The sequence below is a fragment of the Perna viridis genome, chromosome 7 (genome assembly GCF_037379345.1).
Source record: "Perna viridis isolate PV_CMFRI_1.1 ecotype Kerala chromosome 7, ASM3737934v1, whole genome shotgun sequence".
NCBI lineage: Eukaryota > Metazoa > Mollusca > Bivalvia > Mytilida > Mytilidae > Perna > Perna viridis.
In genome coordinates, this window is record NC_142451.1 from 18,906,775 (window position 1) to 18,933,627 (window position 26,853).

At 33.9% G+C, this 26,853-nt stretch overlaps 2 protein-coding genes across 3 annotated transcripts; both read left to right on the plus strand.

The window, feature by feature from the left end:
* Positions 1–6,804: 6,804 nt before the first annotated feature.
* On the plus strand, positions 6,805–12,087 carry LOC148611665 (uncharacterized). The gene is made up of 6 exons (XM_088592440.1): positions 6,805–6,934; positions 7,482–7,916; positions 8,671–8,770; positions 9,600–9,740; positions 10,562–10,669; positions 11,470–12,087. Exons 1-6 carry the CDS (start codon positions 6,859–6,861, stop codon positions 11,618–11,620), a joined length of 1,011 nt encoding a protein of 336 aa, XP_088448566.1. The 5' UTR covers positions 6,805–6,858; the 3' UTR covers positions 11,621–12,087.
* Positions 12,088–12,199: 112 nt separating this feature from the next.
* Positions 12,200–25,027, plus strand: LOC148611666 (uncharacterized). Of its 2 annotated transcripts, XM_088592439.1 has the most exons (12): positions 12,200–12,436; positions 15,473–15,597; positions 15,888–16,105; positions 16,370–16,431; positions 16,814–16,918; positions 17,681–17,789; positions 18,119–18,289; positions 18,450–18,597; positions 19,505–19,626; positions 20,201–20,271; positions 21,482–21,616; positions 22,426–25,027. In XM_088592439.1, exons 1-12 carry the CDS (start codon positions 12,418–12,420, stop codon positions 22,818–22,820), a joined length of 1,680 nt encoding a protein of 559 aa, XP_088448565.1. In that variant the 5' UTR covers positions 12,200–12,417; the 3' UTR covers positions 22,821–25,027. The 2 variants fall into 2 exon arrangements, with proteins under 2 accessions (XP_088448565.1, XP_088448564.1); XM_088592438.1 differs by lacking the exon at positions 12,200–12,436 and having other exon boundaries at positions 15,140–15,597.
* The last annotated feature ends 1,826 nt before the right edge of the window (positions 25,028–26,853 follow it).

The window sequence follows — 26,853 nt, forward strand, 5'->3', positions numbered from 1 at the left end:
ACCCCAATTTATATATGACAAAAATATTTTATGTTACTGTGATTATAAAACTAATACAGCATAACAGGGCAATAAGACAAGGGATTTACCCCTTTGAATAACAAATACACGTACATATATAAGATGGTATAAGTTGAATGGGTATTATAGTTAGCCTAGATCTTTGATCACAGTATAATACTCTAATGAATTTCCGACAAGTACTTATTCTTCGTGTTCAATTTTGTGTATTTCCGTTTGAATGCGACTTAAAATAAAACACAACGTATAGACCCTTCATTGTTGAATTTTAACTTTTTGTTCTAGATCAAACATATATATGAATCAGGATGGTTTTTTTTTCAATCCTGGTCCCCCACTTACTTAACGTGCTGTGCTGTCACTTATGACCAAACGATGGAACCTAATTATTTGGTTATGCTTTTTCTATAGGTCACCAAGGAGATTCCTACATGCATTCTCCTAGTTTTTTTTATCGATTTAGAATTGATTTTTTTCATTTGTGATTTATTTAAATTTAAATTCTAAGTGTTTACTTCATTATTTTTATAGTTTTGCGACTTCTTTCACATCGGGATCTTGGTATACAAGAGTCGTTTTAAGAATATTGTTTGTTGTTTCATGCAACAAAGTTAATTATTCGAATTATTAACTTGACATGTAGATAAATTGGTGTATTTGAGAGGTTAGGGTAATTCTAAGACACTAATCTAAGTACCATAATTCAAATTCAATAATTGAAGGAAAACATAAAAAAAAACTTTCAATGCTGAGGTCTCCCTATTAAAATAAGACTTGTTTTTTTTCTATCTTTGTGTCCTGTAGTTTTCGTTTTCTGCTGTAAACTGACTGAACTGCTATGAAAATCACAAGCCTACACGCGATGCTCGCTCGGTACTTATTCGTGTTCAAATAATCTACAGGGTCACGAATGCATGTAATATTATGTTATCCACACATTCTCCTGAAAAACAATGCCGCCATGATTATAGAATAAACACAATAGGACTGAAGACAATGTGTGGTCCTAATTGTTATTCCCATTGTTTGTTTGTGTGTTGTAACATGTACATAGAAAAGTACACCCCACGTTTGTTTTTATTCTGGGCTGACACAGGCAACTAACATATATACATACACGTGTAATATATATCCCCTTATCATCTTAACCCGTCATGTGTATTGAGCTGGGTATTTATTTGTTATTTTTAATATCGAGCTTCAAAGCCTTCTACAGGTTTAAGAAATGTATCACATAGGACGATTCAAGGCAACTCAGAGAACCTATATTGCACATCTATAGATGTTTTAACCTACTAGATAATGGTTTGGCCATTTACCTCAGAAGTTGTTCATGCAACAATGAGGTGACATTTTGATAATTTGTAGTAGTAGCATATACTGACGCATGTATACATATGTTTACATCGGCAATATAAGATCATTTAATATCAATCACATTTACAAATAATTAATTTTAATAGACTAAAGGTGCATCTAAACTTCCACACTGCCCGGCAAAATGTTTACTAAGCACTAAAGCAACCACTTCATGTATATTATACGAAAAATGAAAAAAAATCTAAAGAGATCTTCAGTTAGCTCACCTGTTTCTGTTTGCATTAAAGTTCAAACGGGCAAAAATATTAACAAAAAGTAAATTTGATATTAAAATTGCAACTGTCCAGAGTCTATCGTTTCCTCTCGTGTTCTCAATTTTCAAACGATTGCAATAAATGATCCCGAGCAACACAGAACACTTGCAAAAACAAAAGAGGCTGATACCAGTATTTTTACGCACGTGCGAGTATTTTGTGGTCTGTTATTTATTCAAAATCAAATCAAACGTAGTAAGCGAAAGTAACAATTTTGGTACACGTGCATACATGCCGAAAACATTTTTCAAAACAGGAAAAAAGAATTCCAACTCGGGCCAGCTGGTGAAAATCTGTAGGGTCAATGTTGATATGCAGTACAAGTTTAATTGTATGCAGCACAAACATTGGCTGTTTAAAACTACATTACGTTGATGCTAAAAGTGTATAGACGCTTCTATTGTATTGATTTGATCAGTGCTTACAAACTGAAAGAAATTGGCGTAGGTTTATTTTGTCGTGAAAATGATAAATCATTACCAAGCATGTCATGGGTTCAATTTCACAAGGGTAAGCAAGGTAACCAAGATTCTAGCCGAAATCAAAAGAATATAATCCAGGTATACAGACCAGACAGGCAACAAACACCATTGTCTTTGGTTAATCATAGTTATTAGAGAGACTGTTAATTCGACTTTTATAAAGAACCCAAACCTCATTGTATAATTTTATCGAGATTTACTACGTTCCCCTATTTTTATTCTAATTTTGTGTGAGTTTTCATTGGTCAATTTTCAACTTAGGGAATCATATAAAGATGTCTTTTAATCGATCCCACGACATGCTTCAAGACCCTTTATATCAACAAAAGTTCCAAGCTCATCTTTAAAAGTTGATCGACATGACTTAATAAATCGTTAGTAAATGGGCGAGCCAAAATGGAATTTACAACTTCTAGCATATGTTGTTCCTCATCTGATTTCGACCGATTTTTTCAAACAATTAATTGAATTTTATTTTGTTTCCTCCTTTTTAAATTCAATACTCTCACGAGGATATATAAAAAAGCTTTTGCTCGATTTCTTTTTCATCCTATGAAGTAGCTATACAGTGTAAAGGTTCCATTATGTCATCCAAAAGACAGAAACAGTATTTTCACTAACAAAAGACCTCTCGAAGCGTATTTAATTGAACAACCTTAAGGTTTCCAGAATCCCCTTTCCTGTAGAGACTTTTATGGTAATTATTTTGACAAGAATGTCACCGATTTAAAGCTTCGATTGTTTTTTAAGAACGATTCAACATCTGCCTCCTGAGGCAAACTTTTGGCGGGAACTCGTCATGTGCATGGCCAATCTCCTGAGAAGAAATTCTTTTTCACATCTTTTCATGGTTTCTCGACAGTTTTCTTTCAAACTGTGCAATGTGCTTCCGGCATTTTTCGTGGACAAAGTTTCTATTCTAGTAAACATACTTGTTTTTGTATTGCGAATTCTTTTATTATAGAGTCAGCTTCCGAAGTTTTATGATCATGTAATTTTCGCATATTTTTTACCACAAGGAGCGGAAACGACTTCTTCTTCAACAAATGCATTGATAGGCGGGTTGTGTTTTCTCCATAGATTTAAGTTAAGTGCTTCACGATATTATTTTCTCCACCAAAGGACGTAAACAAAGTATAATTTGAAATATATTTGTTGTATGGGTTTTTAACGAATGTCCTATATTTTGATGTCGATTAACTGAAAACTTTATACCATATTGGCATTTTGTGTTCTTTTTCAAACATTTTTTTGTACATGATAAGGAAGAAAAAAAAGTCAAAGCTGTTTCACAGGAAATAATTAACCATGGTCCATCTTGGCGAAATTATTGGGGTATAAAACTGTTGATAGAATATTATTTATATAAAAGGGGAATAAATTGATTGTCTTTATATTTCCACCAGAAATGAAAACTTCAGAACAATAATACAACTACCACACTGCAAATAAAAAACTACCAAAGCCAATAGTTTTTATATGAATTAAGGAATTTCTTTTTTATATGATTTGTTTCTTTTCTAACGCAATCAAAATATAAAAAAGATAAAGTAATGTTTTATAGTAATATATTTTCTACAATTTTGGTAATAACATTGAGTTTTCCCAATGAAAATCGGTTAATGGGGTATAAAAAATATACATATATAATAAATATGTTCTTCAACCTGAAAGTCTTGTACATTATACGAGTTTGTATGAAAAAAAATACGCAAAATCGAAATAGATATAACTTAGTATTTTGGCACCAAATTATGAAACAATACATACAAAATCAACGTTTAATTAAACGTAATGAAACAACTTTTTAAATTTGAATAAGAAAAACAACACTTAATGCAATTAGTATCTATATCTTGAAATACGCCTAGTTTCCTGAAGGAAAGTGATATAACGAATATAAAACGTATTTAGAAATTCAAAGTCAAGAAACAAAGACCAAACAAAGAAATAGAAATAACAAACATAAACCGAAATAAAGCGCACAAAATAAAACTTGCAAATCACCGAAAAAAAAAATACAAAAAAAACAAAAAAAAAAAGTTTGTGAATGTAGGTAAGGAAAGGGAAAGTGTCGTAGTATTCAAGTTGTTCACGCCATGTCCAATAAACGGAGGAAGTAAAATTAAGACAAATCGAACAACCTTGATAAGACCAAGTATATATTGAAGAATCATGTTTACATATATGTTAATGGATTTTTTTCATTTCACTATAGATCACCACTTGATTAAAAATATTCACTGATACATCCAAAAAATGCAACACCACGAAACTCTACAATTTAATACAACTGAAAAATTTCCAAACTTTGTGAGCGATTTTGAAATCCGATGATGATCAATAAGGCAATTTGCATGTAAACCTTGGGACATGCCGCAGGACAAGTTTTGGTACAAATCAGGCAAAATTTGAAAATCTGAAGCATGGACGGCATAAACAAATCGATCTACAATATTATATATTTTACTAAGGTCTTGTGACAGTGGTCGTTTTTGGTCTCCTTTATATACTTAGTATCTGAGGAAAATGGGAACTAAAAAATGTAAGAAGTTTATTCAGCTAGCTGAGGTGCATTTCAATAAAATTGTAATATATTTAAAAAAAAATAGATATGACAAATTTGGTATTAATTTGTTAACTCGTAAAAATTCGTTATTTATTTAAAAAAAAATATTGCATTATATAATGCAAAGTTTTGTATATAAACATCATACGTGCAACATTCGCTATAGATAAGTTTTAAAATACGAAGAGTCTTCTCATGATTCTTGTTACATATGGAAATAAAAACTACACAGAGCGTAGCATGACACGACCGCTGCAAGTTGAACCCTGTAATTTCGGGACCTATGGATACATGCATAGAATGGTAGGCTGACTAAGATTTTTTTACTCATGCAAAGAAGGGTACATCGTCTAAAGATCTAATGACACAAATTAAAAGTTTATTATCCCTGGCACATTGGCGTTCAGTGCATTTGCTGAATTAAAAAAAGTCATAGGATTTCAATAGGTATCGAATAAAATTATACCCCAAATAAAAAAAAGTTCACATTTAGAAGGACCTCACGTTCGGCCCATATTCCTCGGGAATGGTTAGTAACAGCTAAATTTTAACATGGATTTGGCATTTATATTCTCATTTAACACTCGTTCGGTGTTAAATAATCGAATATGAATGCGGTACCCATGTTAAAATGAGTACAAATCTACCCCTGGAAGGAATTATTTCTTAATTAAGGGCCCGATATCTATATATAGCCATTGCCAGATGTTTAATCTGTTCTAGGTAACCAGTTGTTTTGATTGAAAACATTCGGGTCATTGCGGTTACGAAAGAGTAAGCATATCAAAGGAACGAAGATTCTAATTGATGTCACCCGATTTTAGAGCATATCGCATTCGTACCATTTCGGATATTGAAAGTAAGCCAAAATCAGTGGCCGAGAATACGTGACGATTAGCAACTTTGCGACTTTGAAGACTTCAATCTTTGATTTAATTTCAAGAAGATATTCTCCTTCCCGCTTATTGTAGCGAAAATAGCAGAGTAGTTCCGATTGGCATTCCTCTGCGTACGGGCCTGAAATTGTAACGTTAAATTACATCAATCATGATATCGATGAAGAATTGGAAATATCTGCTATACATATACGACAGTTAAATAAGGAAGAAAGAAGAAAAAGTGACAACAATTAATCCGATACACTAGGCCCACGGAATGTGGATTACACAAATATTTTAAAGAACGAACGAAAATTAGTACAATTAAATATTTTCTTAAGTTTCACAACACAACCAGAGCGGGTAGCACGAGGTTGATTAAGTGGAGGGATTTTACTTTCGTCTAATTTGACAACGTGGGTTTTGCATCTACAAGACTAAGCCTTGAAAACAGCTAGTACCCTAAGGCAGTCTTGTTGCTTTATGAAACGAAATCAGAAACTTCGATCCACAGATAAGTCGGTCCATTTCGATGTAAATAATTGATTGAATTTACATGAAAAAATAAAAAAAAAACGGGATTAAAGAGTTTTTAACGAACGTCAAAAATGTTTTATATAAAATCTTTTAGGTTTTTAATTGTCCTGCATTGTTATACACAATACAACGGAACAATTTAATAATTTTGTCCGTCGGTATAAAAAAATACTTAACATTTCGAGATAACGATTTTCAGCCCTAAAACAACAAGATATATTCATATAGATTTTATTCGCTCCCAGTTGGATTAAGCCGCTAAAAAGGTGGTAAATAATATGTTTCTTCGGAAGCGTTAGGTTCACCTGTCTCATCGAAATCACCCGTATAAATTTCAAGTTAACAATATATTTTTTTTGGTTATGTACAGCTTTCTTAAAACTCTGCAGGACTCGTGGGATTTGTCTAAGGCGTAACAAAACACCTTCACTGCCACAAAACGTGATTCTAATTTGGTTGGAATCAATGTATTTTATTTTTTGATCTTAAAAAAATAAATATTGTATAAACCGTTTATCAATAGGTTAGCGTACGTTTGTTTTTCGCTGAACAAGAGAACTGAATATATTCCAATCGAGCCTGGTGTCAATGCGGTGTCAACTGGGACTTCAACGCAGCCGAATAGTTTCGATTGGGCCTGATGTATCGGAATAATATTCATTTCCTTTCCGACGTTATTTGACGTTTACATGAAATGACGTCACAAACAAAACACCGAAGGAGTTAAAACATGAAAAATGAGATGTATTTACCTCCTTCTGATTGAAATTTTAGCAATTACATGTACTACGACAGAGGCAAGAAAAAGTACAAGTAAGCTTTTCAACAAAGAAGACTCATAAATATCAGAAGTTAACAGTTTTGATAAGTCACAGTTTAGGAACATGAAAAAAACAAAAACCATCCAAATTCAGATTCTCAATCTGTCTCCGTCAGTGATTAGCAATACGTGAATAACTGGTTCAACGAACTATTGTATAGTTCAAATAATCATGACGTTCGCTGAGGCATTTTTTTCTGACGTGCGTTCAAACAATATAAAAATAGCTCCCAAGACGGCATATTTATTTATTTGGACTACCAATGAACAATATAATGAATAATATAATTCAGATAAGACATATTTAGACAGTGGTCTCTTTTCTCTTCATTTTAAACAAGCGGGCAAGTACTTAAGGGGTGGATTCAGACATTAATTAAATCGTGGGGTGGGGGGGGGGTCAATAAAATATATGATCGTAATGGGAAGAGTCTTCCATTCAATCATTCCTACATGTGGCCAGATTTTCAAACAAAAAGAATAGTTCGGAAGACTGCCAGACATCACAAAATCAAAATAAAACGTGGCTGTATTTTGTAGTTCATAGTATAAATCGTCCCATTCAGACTGATGCTGAACAATCTGAGGAAGAGAATGAAGATATTTTTCCATGGCATTCGTTGACAGAAGACAAAGTCATTGACAACACAAAACAGCGACTTACTCACAGGGCAAAGAAAATCAGCAAGCACACCAACCAAGGGGGAGATAAATCGAAGCTTCTTAACCTCCTTCATAAAACTATTGATGAACAAAAGTTTGAAAAATCTAAACCCAGTCACGTCAGTAAAACAGACCAAAAAACTGAACAAACACTACAGACAACTGATGAACACATCAAACTTAATGATTCAAAGACACAGACTTCAAAACGACCTATCCTGCAGGCCAGGGAAACAGACCATCAGATTTCAGTGAACAACACACTTGATATATCAAACCATCGTATTAGTGAATGGAAATATTTATTTTTAGGTGAAATATTGTTTTTTCCGTACAATATTTTCTCATGATATTATCTTAATTTTCATTAATCTCTTACAATAAGACCACGTGTACATTAGTGAAAAAAATGCATGTGTTAACATACAAGAAAAATCATATTTCATAAATATTTAGCATTTATTAAAAACCGTGTCGTTTGAAATATGTCCTAAGAGATAGATCTACACGAGAGACTCATATATACCAATTCGCGTTCTTGAAGTGAAATATGAAAATTGCTAAATGACTGCTTCAAACACAGATTTTCAAAATGCATGATTTTTTTTTTATATTTATAGAAATAATTTTCGAAACATAATGTAAACTTTGATATAACATTAACTACTTCTATTTCCATTGACCACGACCCAAATAATACAGAAATAATTATCAACTATCCCGTGGACACCAGTTGGTCTGTGAGGAGCTTGATTTCGCGGCCCCGATATATATGTACAAGTTTGAACAACCTACTAACCAAATGATGAAGACATGATAACACTGAATATCTTTCTAATTTGTGACTTATTTTTTTTATCCTATCCCAAATCATTTACTTGCTATCTGCGATGAAGATTCGTAACATTTTTCATTACTTGAGCATTGTTCATCTGTATTGTGTTGGCCACAACTACAGCATTACATTTAATGCATAAAAATATAATTTCATTTGAATAAAATAATCTAGTATACGTTTTTTTTTTTGCCAAAAGTATGCAATTTTATAGTTTTGTCTTTATTTCAGACCCAAAGCTTTGGATCGGAACTATAGCCGGATCTGTATTTTCCATTTTGTCCATCATAGTTGGATTTGTCATTTACTACATCATTCAGAAAAACAGAAGGTCTGTAAATGTTGATTGCAAATACATATTTATTCAAATTAATGCCTTTTAATTGACCCTGACTCCTTCGGGTACCCTACCAATGCTAAATGGTATGTCAACAATAATATAGAACCGGCAAATATTTCAAGAATGGACATGCTTGATGCAAACGTTCATCTCGTTTTGAGATGTAAAATGAATACAAAAATAGAATTTGCAGGCAGGCAGCGTTTGTTAGAAAGTATTACATGGTGCTTGCAAAACTGGCAGGAACATTAGAATATTTTTTCTTCAAATGATAGAAATATGATTGCATGTTTCCTGCTTTTAATACCCCGTCGTATTATGAGATACCCTTCAAAAGTTGCGTGTCCGTCCGTCTGACTGTCCGTCCCCGTCGTTTTCCAGATGATAACTTAAGAATGGATAATTTTTTTCAACTTTTGCATCGTTGTTAAGTACTTAAATCAGTTCTAAGCAAAATTCAAATAGGCTATTTTGAAAATTTTGCCATCCCTTTTTTCACAATTACGTGGCAGGGTATGATTTTATGTCCCATTAATGCCCTATTTTTCATATTTCATATGCGATAAATATTCAGAAAAATTTCCAATTTGCTAGATAACCTATAAGGTTTTCAGTAACATGTATTTTAATGGAAAAGCCCCTTAAACTATAACACCTATGCTATCTCGTTCGAGTTGTCCAGTTTCACGTGTTGTTTCTTGAACTGTTAAGATACAATTAGATAATTTACAGGAGTAGGCTGACAAACTCATTGGGGGACAGTGGTTAAGTCCAACTGTCCTAAGGGAGATAATCAGAATATCTTTCTCTTCAATTTCAGGAGAAATTATTGTGTAGATTTGAACAACCTTAGTCTTTGTTCCCTGGGAAACCAGAAGAACAAAGACCCGGTTTATGTACGCTTGTCCCAACTTCATAATCCTCGAAAAGATAAACAAGATTCACAGTACATCATCAGCATGTGAGTAATAAATGAGAAATCCTTTAAATTCAAACAGAATCATAACCACAAACAAGAAAACTACAACATCGAAAGACTGCAATTCTGCTTTTTAATTCTCATGAGTAATATATTCTCATTTATTCTTGGCAATTATCTACATTAAAGAAACAAGCATAAAATAGTTTTTTTGTTGGGGTTTAACGTCCGAGCAGCAATATTTCAGCTATATTCAGACGATGAACATGGAATTAATGATAAAATGAACATGAAGTGATGATGAAATGAAAAAGGGATGGGACACGAGGACAATGGGGTCGACAAATTTTGATTGGCACTGGAAATAGGGAGAGATGGGTAGGGTCGGGCAATTTAGCCTCCTGTGGCGGAGCCCTATGGTTCCTACTCCGGGAGAATACCACAGTAGGGTTCTTTAACGTGCGAGGAACGTGGCATCTTTCCCAACACGGTGCACCACTATGGTTTGCGGTCAGGTTTTCCGTATTATAGCCTGACAACCCCAGCATGTAACACGCCAGGGGTACCCCATTCAACCACCTGGGGCACACATCCCAGTTGCTCTGTGGGCAAAGCGCCCTAGCCCACGGCTAGGGTTCTGAGCACTATTTAGTCGCCTTTTACGACAAGCTTAGCGCTGCTGCAGGCCTATTCTTTTAACACCCGGACCTGCACATAAAATAGTAAACGTTCAAATATAAACTTTATTAACAATGTACGCTTTCATTCCCCTGTACTGTGTCACTTCATGTCAATTTACTAGCAACCATTCTCTTAAAGCTTAAAAACAGCTTTACAAGAGAAGTACATGTATATATTTCTAGGAATCAGTCAAACAATTTTTCAATATGTACAGATTCTGAATCATCCAGCACTGAAGAAGAAATTTTCAATGCATCTGATGCAAAAATAAGACAATCAGCAAAACAAAGGTATAGTTTTAAAACCATTCGATATTATGTGTTCACTCTATAACCAAAGGGTAATTAAGTGAACCAATATTCTAGCGGAAATCAAAAGAATATAATCCAGGGACAGAGACCAGACATGGAAAACAGATACACTCAACAAAGAACATGGAGTAACTAAAATAATACATACAAAGTAACAAAAGTAAATGTGCAACTCGGACTCCACTAAAAATGGGAGCATGGACCAGTTGCACCGATAGGGTAAGCTTCCTTTGCTTTCCTAGAAACAACCACAGAGTTGTTCATAAAAAGTCAAGTCCGGTGTAGACGAAAGAGGAAAGGAAAACAATGACACGTTGAATAAATCAGTTTTCATGCCATGGTGCAGATGGATACACCGTAACGATCTACGAGTTTATGATGACGACTATAAAACTTCTGTACTGATGACTTCAATCTTGTAGCAACATAACCCTGTTCCAGAAGCCTAATTGTAAGAGTCTAGTGCAATACAAAAAGTCTGCTTAGTTTCGGCAAGCTCTGGCATGACGTAGGAGTTGATAATATGAGAACTCCATACGCAGGTGCTGAAAGGATGTTGCCACAAATGAAAGGAAAGTTGACAATTCTAAATGAAAAGTCATGACGTTTGTCGTAAAGTTTGGTCAACAGTTTTCCTTTACCATCGACCTCTAAAGCATTTCTTACTTCATTTGTATTTTACCTATCATTATGTTTTACTTTGTCAAAAGTGAACTAAGAAAGACAACTCTTAATACAAAACTACCGCCCCTATTAACATTGGATACTTTATTCTGTAGCACGTCCAAAATTAGCATGACGTCTACACCAGTAAAGGCCAGTCACCATTCGCAAGAAGATATTAGATCACCAATGAGGATACACAGAATTCCTTTCGTGGGATCACCATTTGCATCACCAATCGTCAAAAGGGACAACAACGAAGACTAATACTGTTGTTTAATTCGATTGGAAAAGAGAGTCAGTTTAGTTTATTTAAATAAATGGATTAAATGTTGTAAATTAAAATGAACGTTGTTCTATAAGAGGCTTATATTTTAAGGCTATTTTCATTGTCGTTTGTCTGTGTTTTAAAGAAGCTTAGAAGCATTTTTTGTCTGTGGCAAAGATGCCTTTGGCTTTTGTTGACGTTCCATCAAAAATGCTGAGAGAAAGCTCGCATAAATAGCTTTCTATAAAGATTTTTTTCTGTGTATTTAACTCATTCAACAATATTGACAGCATCTGAACTTGATGAAAACTATAACTCTCCTGCAGTAATTTCTCGAGACGATTAAGTACCTGTAATCTCAGACTTGACATTGTATTTGATGTATAATTGTTACATCTATTTTCTGTTGTAGAAATCCATACATTTGTAGTCATGCATGATGTTGATATATATAATATTGATCTTTCTTATGACTATTTAAAAGTTGACTTGAGAGAAACAAACGTTTCAAACCCAAAGTGGTATAAAAAAACAAAGCATTTAACTGGACTAATCATTTTATAAGCTTAGGAAAAAATTCGGAACGGAGTGAACAAAATCATGCACGCACGACCCACCGCGAGTTGCATTATCAGATTGATATGTGCTCAACCGAAATACACGGGAATCATTACGTTCACGAGCGATTAACAAACCAATATGATACATCAAATTGTGGCATCACACACGGAAAATGTCTACATTTTAGAACAAATGATGTCGGATATACTATGGGTTCCTTCGGCGTTTGTCGTAAATGTACTATGTAGTAGAAGGTAGGAAAACATTTAATGGTTTATTGTATACAAGCAAGCAAAGTATCATTATGAAATTTAAGAGACATATAAACAGATAAATATTCGAGGCACATATTTTGTTTCTTTTTAAGGCAGTTCCATCATTATCAGCAGCTTTTCTATATAAGGATTTGATAAAGAGTAATTTGCGTTTCCCCTTTTTTCTGGAAAAAAGCTGTAGGGTATCATAGTTTCGATCGTCTTAATCCGACAAAAATGTACTCCAAATGAAGATCACGAAGAGTCCGACAAAAAGCATACATATTAAATTCGAACTTTGCTTTTTGAGAGATTATATAAATATTTTTTCCTTTGACAACTGTTTTGACTTTGGGTTTTGTGGTGGTGCATTTCGAAAGAGTACTTTTTTGCAGCAAATGTGTATGTACATAAATCAAAGATGAACCATAAAACCATGCAGTTTGTACAAAATACAACTGATTATCTTTTTGCCTTCTGTTATTGTATCGCGTACAGACAGTTTGAATTTTCGTGCGCCTCACTTTCCAGTTTTTGAAGGTTCAGCTGAAGTCACTACCTAGGACATTCCTTAATGAAATGTTTTCATTCATAGTTTGAATATTACATTAAATTCAGCGCTGAAACATTTCCTAAATGCATCTTTACATGTATTTAACAAACAAGCACAAGTCAAATTTATGAAAATAAAATGTTTTATAACTTCTACATAACTGTAAAAAAAATAACGAATAAATCTACAGCTGTCAAAAACAAGATTTGAGGTCTGAAATTCATGTAGTCCTGTTTCTAAATTCATATACAGTGCAAGGTATCATTATTTTTCTTGAAAAAAAAAACATTTCTTTACATTTAGGTGAATTGAGATTTTTTATACCACGATCCAGCTAAACACCAACACCAATAAACATGTCATTCAAACATATGAATTTATCACAAATTATTGCTAGCTTGCACTTCACTAGATATGTAGACTACAGCATATTTACATTTCCGAACAAAAATCTGTTATGGTAAACCTGTACATTCATCTGAAAAAATGATGTTAACACCTCTGTTGTTACGGCAAGATACGGCTGTAGTAACATGTTTTGTGAAGGAAGGAACCCTGCATTTGTGTAGAAGTATTTTTTAAAGCAAAGTTTTCATGAACACAATGATTGCATTCTTAACGTTTTGACTAAAACTATCTTGCCAATTAATGTCCCAGATTTTGACTTTAGCAGAACCTTAAGCATTCAAATATTTTCTTTTGTAAGTTACTAGCTTTGAAGTTCGGCAAAGTCCGAAGACTAATATGATTTTGGTAGCATTATTGATAACTTGCATTCCATATACAGATTACTTCGCTTCAATTTTACAATTTCAACATAAGGATAGTTATACTTGGCTTAACTATTATATAATTGTAGTGAGAAAAGTCAAAACAACTATATCTTTGGTATATTTGTATCACCACATTATAAAGTACATGTTGCGCGTTGGGAGGACGAAGTTTTTCGAGAATACAATGCTTATAGTACACAAAAAACTGATAATCCATTGTAATTAAAGAGTTAGTAATAAAATGCTTCGCATGACACCGCTAGATACATCCCTGAACAGTTGGGGGCAAGTATGCACACGCCATTCAAGCTTGATACAAATTGAATTTCGATTGCGATTAGACATTTGATGCAGAATCAAAGTGGCCCCTGTTCGCTACTAATTCTTAACTGGAGTCACAACTTCCAAGAAAACCACAATTTTCTGTTAGGAGTATGGCACTTTGTGGTACAATTTCAAAGAGATCTATTCCATTTTACTCAAAAGGATTTTTTTTGTTTCTGTAACTTTTGCGCCTAATTGGCTCAAGTCACAAACTCCAAAATAAGAAAAAAAAAATAAAAAATCAATCCCGGTCTAATCTTTGTGGTATAGAATATCATGAAACGATATCATAGATATGTATTGCTTTTACTTAAGTTACATGTAAATAGTTAAAATTCATAAAAGGCTTGTTTTTGTCCCTCTCTGGTCCTGATTCCAAAACGGTGAATCAAAACACGAAAATTCTCACACGCAAAGTAAGCAACTACGAATGACACATAACAAATGCGAACATCAACATAAACCGACAACCCCCCCCCCCCCCCAAAAAAAAAAAAAAAAAAAAAAAACACAAAACAAAACAAAACAAAACAAACAAACAAACAAACAAACAAATAAAACAAAACAAATCGCGCCCATCACTTGGTCAAGCGATATATTCGTTCGTATGACTAGTGTTTCTGGAGTATATATGTCTTATCAAAGTAACAACCTTTTATAATAAATGAATTGCGATTTACAATCCAATGTAGTCGAATGATTGACACTCTCTGGATGACAACGCCTATTTTCACAACACACTAAAAACCAACAATCACAAAACAAAACAAACAAAAAGTTTTGACTGAGTTAATGACGGAGTAGTGGTGGACAATCGAGGACGAACTGATAACAATCGCAGAAGACTGTCAAATTCAAAAACAAAAGCACGAAATGAATACAAACGAAATCGATCATCTACCTATTTTCTATCAAAGCATCAATAGTACCTGTTGATTGAAAAGTACTGACTTTATCGACCTTCACCCTGTCAAAAGACGAATGAGAGGTACTACTTTGGGATATGTCGGAAAACCCAATCAGAATATGACATTTTTAAACAAAAATTAGTGATTTTTTAAAAGAAATAATCACTTACACAGCATCTTTGACTTAAACGTAACATCAAATATTCGCATCAGGTATTACTTTTTTTGACAACCCCAACTTTGACTTACCATAGAAAAGTACATTTTAATCACGTGATTACCTGTATCTGAATCAATACTGAAAAAGACACTTTGCAGAACATCTCAGTCAAAATGCCGTCGGGTAGGAGCAAACGGAAAAATGACAAAAAGGCAAAAAGTAACAAATGCCCAAAAGTAAAACGACCGGCAGAATCCCAAGAATTGGAAATGAGGCCGTTCACAGATGGTTGTGATGTTGTATCTTCTATTCTTGAAGAGGGTCGAAAAGACGACGACAAACTTGACGACGATATTGCCAGCATTGCAAGTGATACACTCCTGTGTTTGGAAGAAGTTTATTGCGATACACACTCAACAAGCCAAAGTCCAATCGATTCCTGGGTAAGAAATCAAGTCATTTCGAAAGTCATGCCGAACTTGAGCTATAACGCATTTAGTGAGAAGATTCCTGAATACGCTTTAAGTAAAATTTCCAAATAGTTTATAAATTTACGTGTTACTGCAATGTTATCCTGTAGGTCATACATGCAGTTACATTGCTTCTTAAAATAGTATGTATTGCAACTGCTCTTGATTTATTATATTCTAAATGTGTACATAATTAGATAGTCTGCGTGTAATATGATGTCAAATTCGGAACTGAATACCTAGTTTTGAAGTTTTTATTCTAGACCACGGACATAAACGCAATCTCCTTAGTAATCGGAGAAGGAGAAGTAGCCGACAGCTTGAAACATACCATTCTAGAGGTAACCAGTTGTCACGATGTGGTCATCTGCAAACAGGAAGATTCATTTGAGACCTGTAACACAAAAGGATTGGTTTTGATCTGGTTTCTGATGGAAATGCCTGTGGGACCAGATATTCTGAGTCTAACAACTTCAATACGGTAAGGACTCTATAGAGTCATATCATGCATTTCTATTGTCGACAGCTGTACATTTCTACATATCAAGTAAAATGGAATTTGTCAGTAATCCCTGAGAAAATATATGTACTAAAATGGTATTTTATTAGGATGTCGTTTTCGGTCGTCAAATTATCGTGAATACTTAAACCGAATGTCTGTTAAAGGATGAAAGTCTTTGAGAAAATACTGATTTAGAAGATGAGTTATTGATGTGGTCTTTGTTAGGAAATCATCTGTTTTCAGGTATGCCAGTAAATACAACAGGAACACAATGATCATGGGAGTGGCAAATACTACGTCAACAGGTAAGAAATTAAAATGTGCAACTCAAAAAGTTAGCCATCATTTTCCCGAAATGTCAATACCAATCAGAGATTTTTATATGTTTATAGGGAGTTCAAGTAGATTTGGTTTGCTTGTTCATGCCTGCTTAACGAATGTTATTTGCAATGAGCTAATCTCACATTTCCCGTGGGACTGATTCAGCATCTATCGTTTTAGTCATACACTATAGTATTCTCTTTAGTTTGATTTCTTCAAATCCAAACGGGATGCCTAGTTAATATTGTAGTTAACAAGTATAGTGAGAATAGTAGCAGGAATTAATGCACACTAGAGTTATGTTAAAATACTCCATGTACTGCATGTATTTGTTGCTTATGTTTTAAAATTTTAAACCTTCAAAAGTGGATTTAAGACTCCATGGAATTGATGAGATTGTACTGCATCCAGTGGAAGGAAATATTGTTCGACAAAAGTATTCAAAGTGGACCTCTGTAACCATTGTTCCAGGTAAGTCATCAATACCCGTCCTTTTCATAGATTTTTACCATATTTATTCCCGATGCATGGCGTTGGGCAGACTTCGAAACAGTATATAGAGATATTTGGGGCATCGAAATAACCTGTCTTCAATTAAACAAGCGGCACGACGTGTAGAAATGTTGTTTGGAACTTGTCTTATCGAGTCAATGACCTCTATTCAAGGTCAGTGATTTTTTCTTAGAAGCAACTCCCAGTCTGCAGTAAAACGTTTGTTATATTCAGGTACATGCTTTAATAAACATTGAATGCTAGTGTGTTGTAATAAATTTTAAAAGTGAATAAGAAGACAAGGTTTTAAGTACCATCATGTGTAAGAATCGGACAATGGATGGCACATCATATTTCTTAATTTGGTCTTTTTTTTTCAAATATGTTCAATACATCTAGAAAACAACTGAAAACATATTGAAATTTATCCTGAAGCATCTGATGTAGATATTTTTGGACTGCTTATATAAGGAAAAAGTGTGGGAAAATTTTTCCGCCATTTTTCCATAGCCCATTTCAACTAAATTTGACCTATCAATGTCTTAAAAAGGCAAATTTTACAGACACTTGATGGTTATTTCTCTAGGTCATCCAGTATAAATACTTGGTTAATGCAATAAAATTTGCGGTTTTTTTTCCTTCATGTGCCACACTTTATACACATTTTGCCTGATTCTTAGACAGAGAAGTACTTAACAAGATCATCGAATTTTAATCCATCATAATCAATTACTGTTATAGTGGATTTGGATAGTCCAGAAACTGAGGTCAATGAATTGTCATCTTCGACTGCCACATTGCCACAAACGACAGCCAATGCCACAGAGAAACGGGAAAAATGTGCCTTCAGGTAACCTGATACTCTTACGGATCAGCAAGGGTTTTAATTTTTAAAAAATACATAGGTCAAGATTGTGTTAAAATGGTAAGAGCCAGTTGTTAGGTTTATCCTGCTTGTGGTGAGTCAAAATTTTAAGTGGTCTGGAATTAAGGTGATAAATCATCTATAAAATATCTCTGAAAAGTAGCTTGCTCCATTTGTAATGAATAATAGATACCCCAGAGTTGACACAATTAGGGTTGGCAGAAAGTTTTAATTTTATAAATTTCCACGAGTTTTATAAATTTCACAAATAAACTTGAAACAAAAGCAGAAAACAAGCATTTCTACACTTTCAGTATTTCCGTGAACAATAGTACAGGTCAATTAAGTCTAGCACAGATAGGAGGGTTTAATATGAACATGATGTCTCCGACAACACAATGCACCAACTCTACATCTCAATCCACTGCAGGGAAGAAGAGACACAACTCATCTACCGACCATACCACAAAAGAGAAAGTTCGAAGGTATCACTAATCTGTAATCTTATACGTATAATTTAACAGTAGTGCATTGTCTATAATTCTGATTTGAATATAGTGCTATTTTAAGGCTATCAATTTCAAGATTTGACGTTTCCTTTCCAAAATTAAAGAGACACTTCATTTTATCGATGCTATTTTTTAGAGAACGTATCAAAGACAGTTGTGACCAGCTAAGGGTATTGTTGCCCTATATCCGAGGTCGAAAAACGGACATGGCATCAATACTCGAGATGTGTGTAGATTATCTTAGGCTTGTCAATGCTGCACTGCCTCAGGAATTCCAAAACCAAGTAAGGGAGTTGTACTGTTTTCTCTAAATTGTGCCGCTTAATGGAAATCTTGCAATGTGTCAGTTGAATCATTAAATTTCTTCATATTTTTTTCAGTTGTACGGTCTTATAAAATAACGAAACCTTAAATGCAATTTCAACTAAATAATACTGTTTTAGTGGTAAGAAAACATAATGTTGGTCCATATTTTCAATTCATCCCTCTAATCATTTATGAGGAAGATGGAACCTTTTTTCTTCTGACGGAGTGTTAAACGGATCACCATATATGGGAGAGAACGGTAAATCAACATTAAGCAAGATCTGCAATTTATGCTTGCATTTTCTTGAGGTAATTTGGCCAGGTATTGTATGTCTCAAGCACAGCAATGACATATTTTATACATATGTACCAGAATAAAAACAAGATCCATAATATTTAGTTTTTCTACTCTATACATTTGAATCATTTATGTGGCTAGATAGATGAGTGGTTAAGATCTAACATTGACATACCAGAGTTATAATGACCCCCTGAATCTAGTTTCACTGTGCAATTGTCAAAAAGGATGCCTTTAATTTGCAAGTGGTTTTCCTTTTGATAAAGGGATAAATTCAATGATCTGTATTTGGGATACGATTGAGTGGAGAAAAAATTGACCCAAGCAGAGCTCCCGTTAAAAAAAAACATAACAGGACGAGTTATTGGTAGATAAAAACAGGACATATATTACAAAAAAGATCAGGATAACAAACATGATACATTTACAAACCCCTACTTTTGAAATTGGTAATGTCATTCGACAAACTGCCAAAATAAGCATTTTAGTTACAAAATCTCACATTTAAACAAAAATGTAATGAGCATTTTTTGCACCCTCTCTAATGGAAGTTCTGATATTTCCAACAGTATAGAAATTGTTTGCAGATCGTTGACATACTAGCCAGAGACTCTGCTGTAACAGAATCGCCTAACAGTGAAAAGAAGAACAAATCTAAGAAACCGGAAACGGATACCAACTTAGTAACTTCAACTGTTGACACGGATATGCAAGTACATTTATCCTCTTTTCACAGACAAGTTAAATGCCTCCAATTATGTTTTTTGTTGGTCAAGGTGAAATATCTATCACGCAAATGTCATACCTAAAACAAGAACTTCAAGTTCCATTCCTTTGAAAAGTGGGGACATTTGCCTGGTGGTAAGAGCTCTGAACTCCATTATTTTGGAGATTTTTTACATGGAACTTCCACCTTGGCGTCAATGTGAATTTTGATTTGGCAACTAGGCCATTGACCCCAATTTTTTACATATTCCTGCTACAACACTTATACGATTTCCGCTAAAATTGATTTTGATGTAAGTTGTGTTGATTGTGTTATGTACTATTTTTCAATCAAATACTGACTATACTCACTTCTTGTTCATTTCAGTTACTGCGTGTTAGATATCACTAGGCGGTTTTTCTAACTTGGGACTACATTTCACTTGCCTGGATGACAGGATATGCCAGAATTTGTAGAACATTATGAATTTACGAGTTGTATTGTACTTGGTACTTTTTAATTTCAGTTCTTTATACATTGAAATTACATAAACCAGTAGTTGTACTTTATTATTTAGGAACAACAATGATGTCAAGCCAAATATAAATGCACTTGGATATCAGAATGGAGAACCAGAAAAGATAGAAGGTATATTGGGCAGATATTTCAAACATGAATTGGCCTGGTGCAGGTCCGGGTGTTAAAAGAATAGGCCTGCAGCTGCGCTAAGCTTGTCGTAAAAGGCGACTAAATAGTGCTCAGAACCCTAGCCGGGGGCTAGGGCGCTCTGCCCACAGAGCAACTAGGATGTGTGCCCCAGGTGGTGGAATGGGGTACCCCTGGCGTGTTACATGCTGGGGTTGTCAGGCTATAATACGGAAAACCTGACCGCAAACCATAGTGGTGCATCGTGTTGGGAAAGATGCCACGTTCCTCGCACGTTAAAGAACCCTACTGTGGTATTCTCCCGGAGTAGGAACCATAGGGCTCCACCACAGGAGGCTAAATTGCCCGACCTTACCCATCCCTCCCTTTTTCTAGTGGCAATCAAAATTTGTGGACCCTACTGTCCTTGTGTCCCATCCCTTTTTTCATTTCATCATCATTTCATGTTCATTTTATCATCCATTTCATGCTCATGGTCTGAATATAGCTGAAATATTGCTGCTCGGACGTTAAACCCCAACAATCAATCGATCAAACATGAAATTAAGGAGGTAGACTTAGGGTAAGGGACACAACTCTTAGAAATCATTGGAATGTTTGTATTCAGCTTTTTACATCAATCTTATGTAAGCATCAAAGTAAATTGGATTGATTTCATTCTGTTTCAAATGAAAGCTTGGTATGTTTGGTTGAAATCGAATTATAATACAAACATACCACTGATTTCAAGAGTTGTGTCCCTTATCTCAGGTCTACCTCCTTAAGTGTTTTTTTTTTCAATTTGCAGTTCTGCATATTTTATCATTCTCATGCCAGTGGAGTTGCGAATGGAATATGTCATAATGTTAAGGCTATTATAATTCCCCAAACAGCAGTCTATGCATGTATTTGTTTCAAAACAACATTACCCAGGGTGCACAAGCCGCAAAATGTGCTACAACTAATGCCTTATCCATATAAGCATTTGTTGAAATCACTTATATTCTTCTACATATAAGGAAACATTAAATGTTCTTTTCACCATGTGTGAATATTTCGACAACCATAGGTGGTCTCTGTCACTATATGGTTTCTTATCTAACCCCAGGTTAACAATACTCTAGCCAACATTAAAACTTGAGCATTTTATTTTTCAATAGAAGTAGACTAATTTTGTAAGGGCTATTTCACCTACTTTTTTCCTCTAACTTAGATAATGATCCATTGGTATGTGCCAAACCTACAAAGAGGTTCCGAATCCAAGCAGATAATTTTATGTCACCCCAGTCACCATGTATTACTACTGGAGTAAGCTATGAATCGAATGACCAACGAAGACTTGACCAAGGTATTAATTATTTTTTTAATATATTATATATATTTATTTAATATATTATTGATTTATTGGGATTTAAATAAAATCACTTGGATGTAGAAAAACATCAAAATGACTGATCTTTTTAAAAATTTTTACATGCATAATGACTATATATTACCTTTTTAAAATCATGAGGTAGAGTGGTATTAATTAGAACCGCTTTGTGATATGTACTCTCTACTGCACATGGTTTGTCCTAGTCAGTCACCGACTATTTTTATCTTGAGGGTGTGGGGTGGGGGCAGGGGTTGCTCTTGGGGTGTTGGATAGACATTTTTTTCACGCGAGCCCAAAATTTTTATTGATACTTCAGAAGCATCTGAAATTAATATTTTTATTTTTGAAAATGCTTTTTTAGATGAAGCATTATTTTTATTATTTCAATAGGGATTAAGAAAAGTCTCCAAAATTTGGAACGTTTTTAAAATTCCCAGTCCCCCTCTTGCTAAAAAATGGTCGGTGCCATAGTCACTGCTTCTTTAGAAATGGATGAAGGGCTAATTTGAGCCAGAATAACAAATATCATTGGCAAGTTTAGATTACTTACTTTTATATGTTGTTGTTTTCGTCAACTAGTACCCAAAAATTTCAACCAGGAATTACCATGGTCCACTGTATGTAAATAAATAAAAGAATTTCATGAATTGATTGAATAATTCACGGTATCATGCAGCTGATCTATAAAATCTATTTAATCATTTAATATGTAAAACACTAGAAATGGAAATCTAATGTGTGCTGTTAAAAAACAAAAATGACCTTGTGTTTATTTTTTCCAGATCAGGCACAATCATCTTATTCTTTTAATTCTGGACATCATTATTACGACTACGATCTACAAAACTTCCAAAGATCTTACAACACACTGGACCCATTTTCAGGCTCATTTTATGGACAGTCACTACCCTCAAAACAAAACGATCGTGATGCATTCGGCATGTATATGGAACCTCAGACATATTTCCCATTTTACTCGTCCAATAGTCTGTGTGCATATGGTTTACCGCAAGTCGGTCCCGACTACGTCAATCCCAATGCAGTTCTTCCAATCTCCAGTCATAGTAACCAGGACGGAGGTGGAGGTATGTTCGAAGAACACAACTCAAGTCTCTCATCTCAGTCATCACAGATGTCGACTGGTCCTGAAGATTGTATGGACGGTCATCGGAAATGATATGGATTCACTTTTGAAAACTCCACTGACCATTGTGGTGCTGGGGCTGATGAAGCTATCTTAGAGTTATGCTGGATCAGCAAAATGTTGATTCCAAAATATGTTCAGCCTCGTTTGAAAAGATGCTTTAAAACAAGCGTCTCTTGTAAACAAACAAAATTATTAACTGATGGAATGAAATGTTTTTGAATCATTTGTATTGTTTATGATTCAACTGTTTTTTTGTGGCTTGAAAGAAAGACCTTAACCATTTATTAACATTATACAATTAATTTCTATTTGATAATCCATCAATGTGCATAATATTTCAATTCGTGATAGATGATAACCCACTTAACTTTACACAACCATTTACTTTATACATTTGAGCTTAAAATTGTCCGTGTGTTAGAAGAAAAATATAGTGGATCTTGATATTATAGCTTTAATAACAAGTGGATTTTAATAGTAAGCAGTAGTAAGGTCCACTGTATCTGTAGACTTTGGGAAGTCTGAGTTATGTTTCTTACATTGTTTGGACGTATTTTCACTGTTGGAGACAGTTTATATTTGTTGTTTTACACAGTGTTACTGGATAACCAATTATTGTTAACTTTACACCCCTAACAGTTACTTTTGATAAGTTTCTGATGTGAATAACCGCACAGCACAATATTTTATTTTATCAATTTATTGTTTCATTAAACCAAGGAGAAAATTTTTTTTCTCTCAATTTTCTGGAGATTAAAAAGTGAGAAGTCCACGTGTCTATGTCTAAATCAACACATGTTTAGTTGTTTATTGTGTAGCAGTTATCATCAATCTAACTTCCTATATCAAGGGTAATAACAAAATTACTAATAAGCCAGCCTTAGGTAATAGTCAAAAGAAGGAATTCCGTATAACAAATGACAGTATCAAGACAAAAACTGGAAAGTTGGAAACAGCTGTTGTCCTGATTGGGAATAATCACATGGTCTTGAATCTTTGTATGCATGTTCATATAAATATTGTCTAAAGAAGTACCCTAATTTCCTCAGATTCACCAAACCTCTTTTTGTTTGGATATTGATAAACCGTGGAAGTATAATTAAAATCCTTTTCTCGTGGGCACTCGGCATTTGGATATTACTGTTTTCGATATTACAGTGCACTTCATATACATTGCCAACTCGGTCTTCGAACTGACCTCCACATTGGAATTGAAATAGAAAATTAAGATAAGTAATAACGTGTTAATTCTGATATTTAACTATCACTTGTTCAATTTTCTATTTGAGCTGCATTTTTTCTTTTCAAGTTAAAACGTGGTAAATACATTTTTTGGTTATTATCTGTCGAATGTTTACAATCTTACCTGCTTTTTTACTTGACAGACTATAATTAGTGGTAGAGCAAATTGTAAATTTAGTGTTTTTTTTTTCATAGTCCTAACTACACATATTCTTTCTTCAAACCTGATAGGTTTTTGCGTCTTAATTTTAATGGTGCATTATTACGGTATGTCTTTATTTCACAAAGTTATTCAAATTTTATTGTCGTCCGAGGTACATATTATATTGTAATTTTGTTCTTCATACACTGTTACAGGATAACTTTCATTGTTAAATTTATAAATACATGTACTTGTACTTCAATTATTAGTTTAATTGTATTTTTCTGAACATCTACAATATGTTCGGGTATACAGTATTTTGGGGACGACCATTTGATAATGAGAGGAAGTCTTGGAAAGATTTTTCTTGAGACCAAAATACTTATTCTCACCATGTTAACAGTTAAAATATTTATTTTTCACATGCATTTATTTTCAACGATGTTAAAGCAAAATGTTTGGACCTGAGTGACTTGTTTGGACCAAAACATGGGAATCTTAAAGACAAGATTTTTTTTCAAAAACGTCCGAGTCAAAATATTTATTTTAATATTTATCCAATCCAATTAAATGGTCGCCCCTTCTTATTGAGAGTGGTTTATATGGATTTGTTTGACCTTGGCACCCGCCCTTTGTTCTGTGATTCTATTTAACAACACATGTGATAAATGTCCATGCAATACAGTGATAAATTTGTACAAAACATATGCAAATCAAGTATACATTTATCTTCACTTAGTCTCTCTTATTGTACTTTCCGTTTAAACAGTAAAGTCCATTGCTTTAATGTTTTAAATATGTCCCGTATACATGTACATGTACTTACCACAATATTAATTTTTTTGCCTATGAATGAAGTTTTTTTTTGCCACTAAAATGACGTGTAACAGATTTAACAAATATCTGCAAAAAAATACGGAATCGTCCAATTTGTTCCCATTATTGCAAGATCCGAGGTGATCGTCAGTACAAAGGCTGGTCCTTGCTAATTCTCTCCTTGAAAAGCTTCTGGATTTTCCCTACCAGTGCACGTGGTCAATGGGTCCAGTTTTGATGAAAGTCCAGATTGCTCATTTATTTTAGTTTTCTGTGTTCTTTGCTTGTTTATTTTGTTGTGTTTTTCATTTGTTTTTCATTTTTTTTGTAGGTTCATTATTTTGAAGCAGTTTTCTGTGATTAGTATTTTTCCATTGACGTCCATATTCGGGATTTCGGTTTAACCACGATTGTCCTAAATTTAACTTCCAATAAATAATCCACGTGGTTGCATGATAATTGGCCACTTAGCAGATGTCATCTAAAACCATATAATTTCTTATGCATAAAAAATAACCATAAAGTAAAGTGTTACATTCTCTAGGTAATATGTCAGTTTCACATTTGCTATTAGAAAATAACCACTTTCAAAGGCATACTATATAATATGTTCTATATTGAGTTATCCACATACATATACATGTAGGTGGTAAACCGTTATAGCCTCATCCTTCCGATCCAGCACATCGTGGTTTATAATTTTATTACTTGTAGGTTTAATAAGAAAAGTAGTATTCTCCCACACTTTGACTTAGTTGTCAATATGTCAAACGAGTCAACTTTATTTCACACAGTCAATGCGTCTATAATAGTAATATATATGACAAAAGTGCCGACTTTTATTGATCATTGTTTCAACTTTATCAAAGCGTGGTAGTGAGATATACAGAGATGATAGTAACTTCAATAACATTTATTCCTACATTATGTGTAGCATGAGAATTTTTCAAGAACTTCAAAGATTTATCCGGATTTTATTTTTTTACATTTCATACTAAAAGACTAGTGTAAGAAGAATTTTTTTTTCATGTACTAGGTTTTATATTCTTGAGTTCAGGCGACGGTTAATACTAAATTACGAAGTCCTACCCATCAGTAGTTACAACTAATATTCGAATCAGCGCCTAAATCTGTGTATAAATGATTGGAAACTACTGTCTACTGTTAAAAATAACACGAACTTCGCTTAAACGCTTTTTAATGCAGTAAACTATGGAAATGTATTTTTTTCCTCATGTTTATTCGCTATAAAAATATAATGTGCTATATATATATTCAATTGTTATGCAATCCTATTTCCTTTCTGTATGGAAGGGAAGACAAATTTCTTTGTAGGATTAAATCATCTTGCTATAATACATGTATACGCACTTGTTATAATCTTCGTTATTATGCTGTATAAATTTAGTATGGGCGACATCCTATATATGTAGAATGTAAGGCCAGAGCTATGTATGAATAGCTAAAAAAATATTCTGACCGAAGTGACGATATTTGTCGACACGGGAGGAAGTAGGCGTTTGCGCAAGTGTGGGGCGATGTTTGTCGATGGATAAGATTTTATATTTATTTATTTATCTAATAATAAGTTCGAAAGTATTGGTTGTGTAAAAATGTATTAAGCTTTCCTAGAAAAAAAGTCTCGCCACACATTCTCCTCGCCGTATAAGACTTTGCTCAAAGCTATGTGGCGGTAACCCATAAACAAAGAATGAGCTCCGTCCATCATAGGCATAGCCTACAATCATATTACTGAATAGTAAACCAGCACATCTGGCTAATACATGTAAGTGAAATAATTGATTCATGGGAAGTGGTGTCATGTTTTGTTTTGTATGCATTTGTTCTGTAGGTGAACAGATA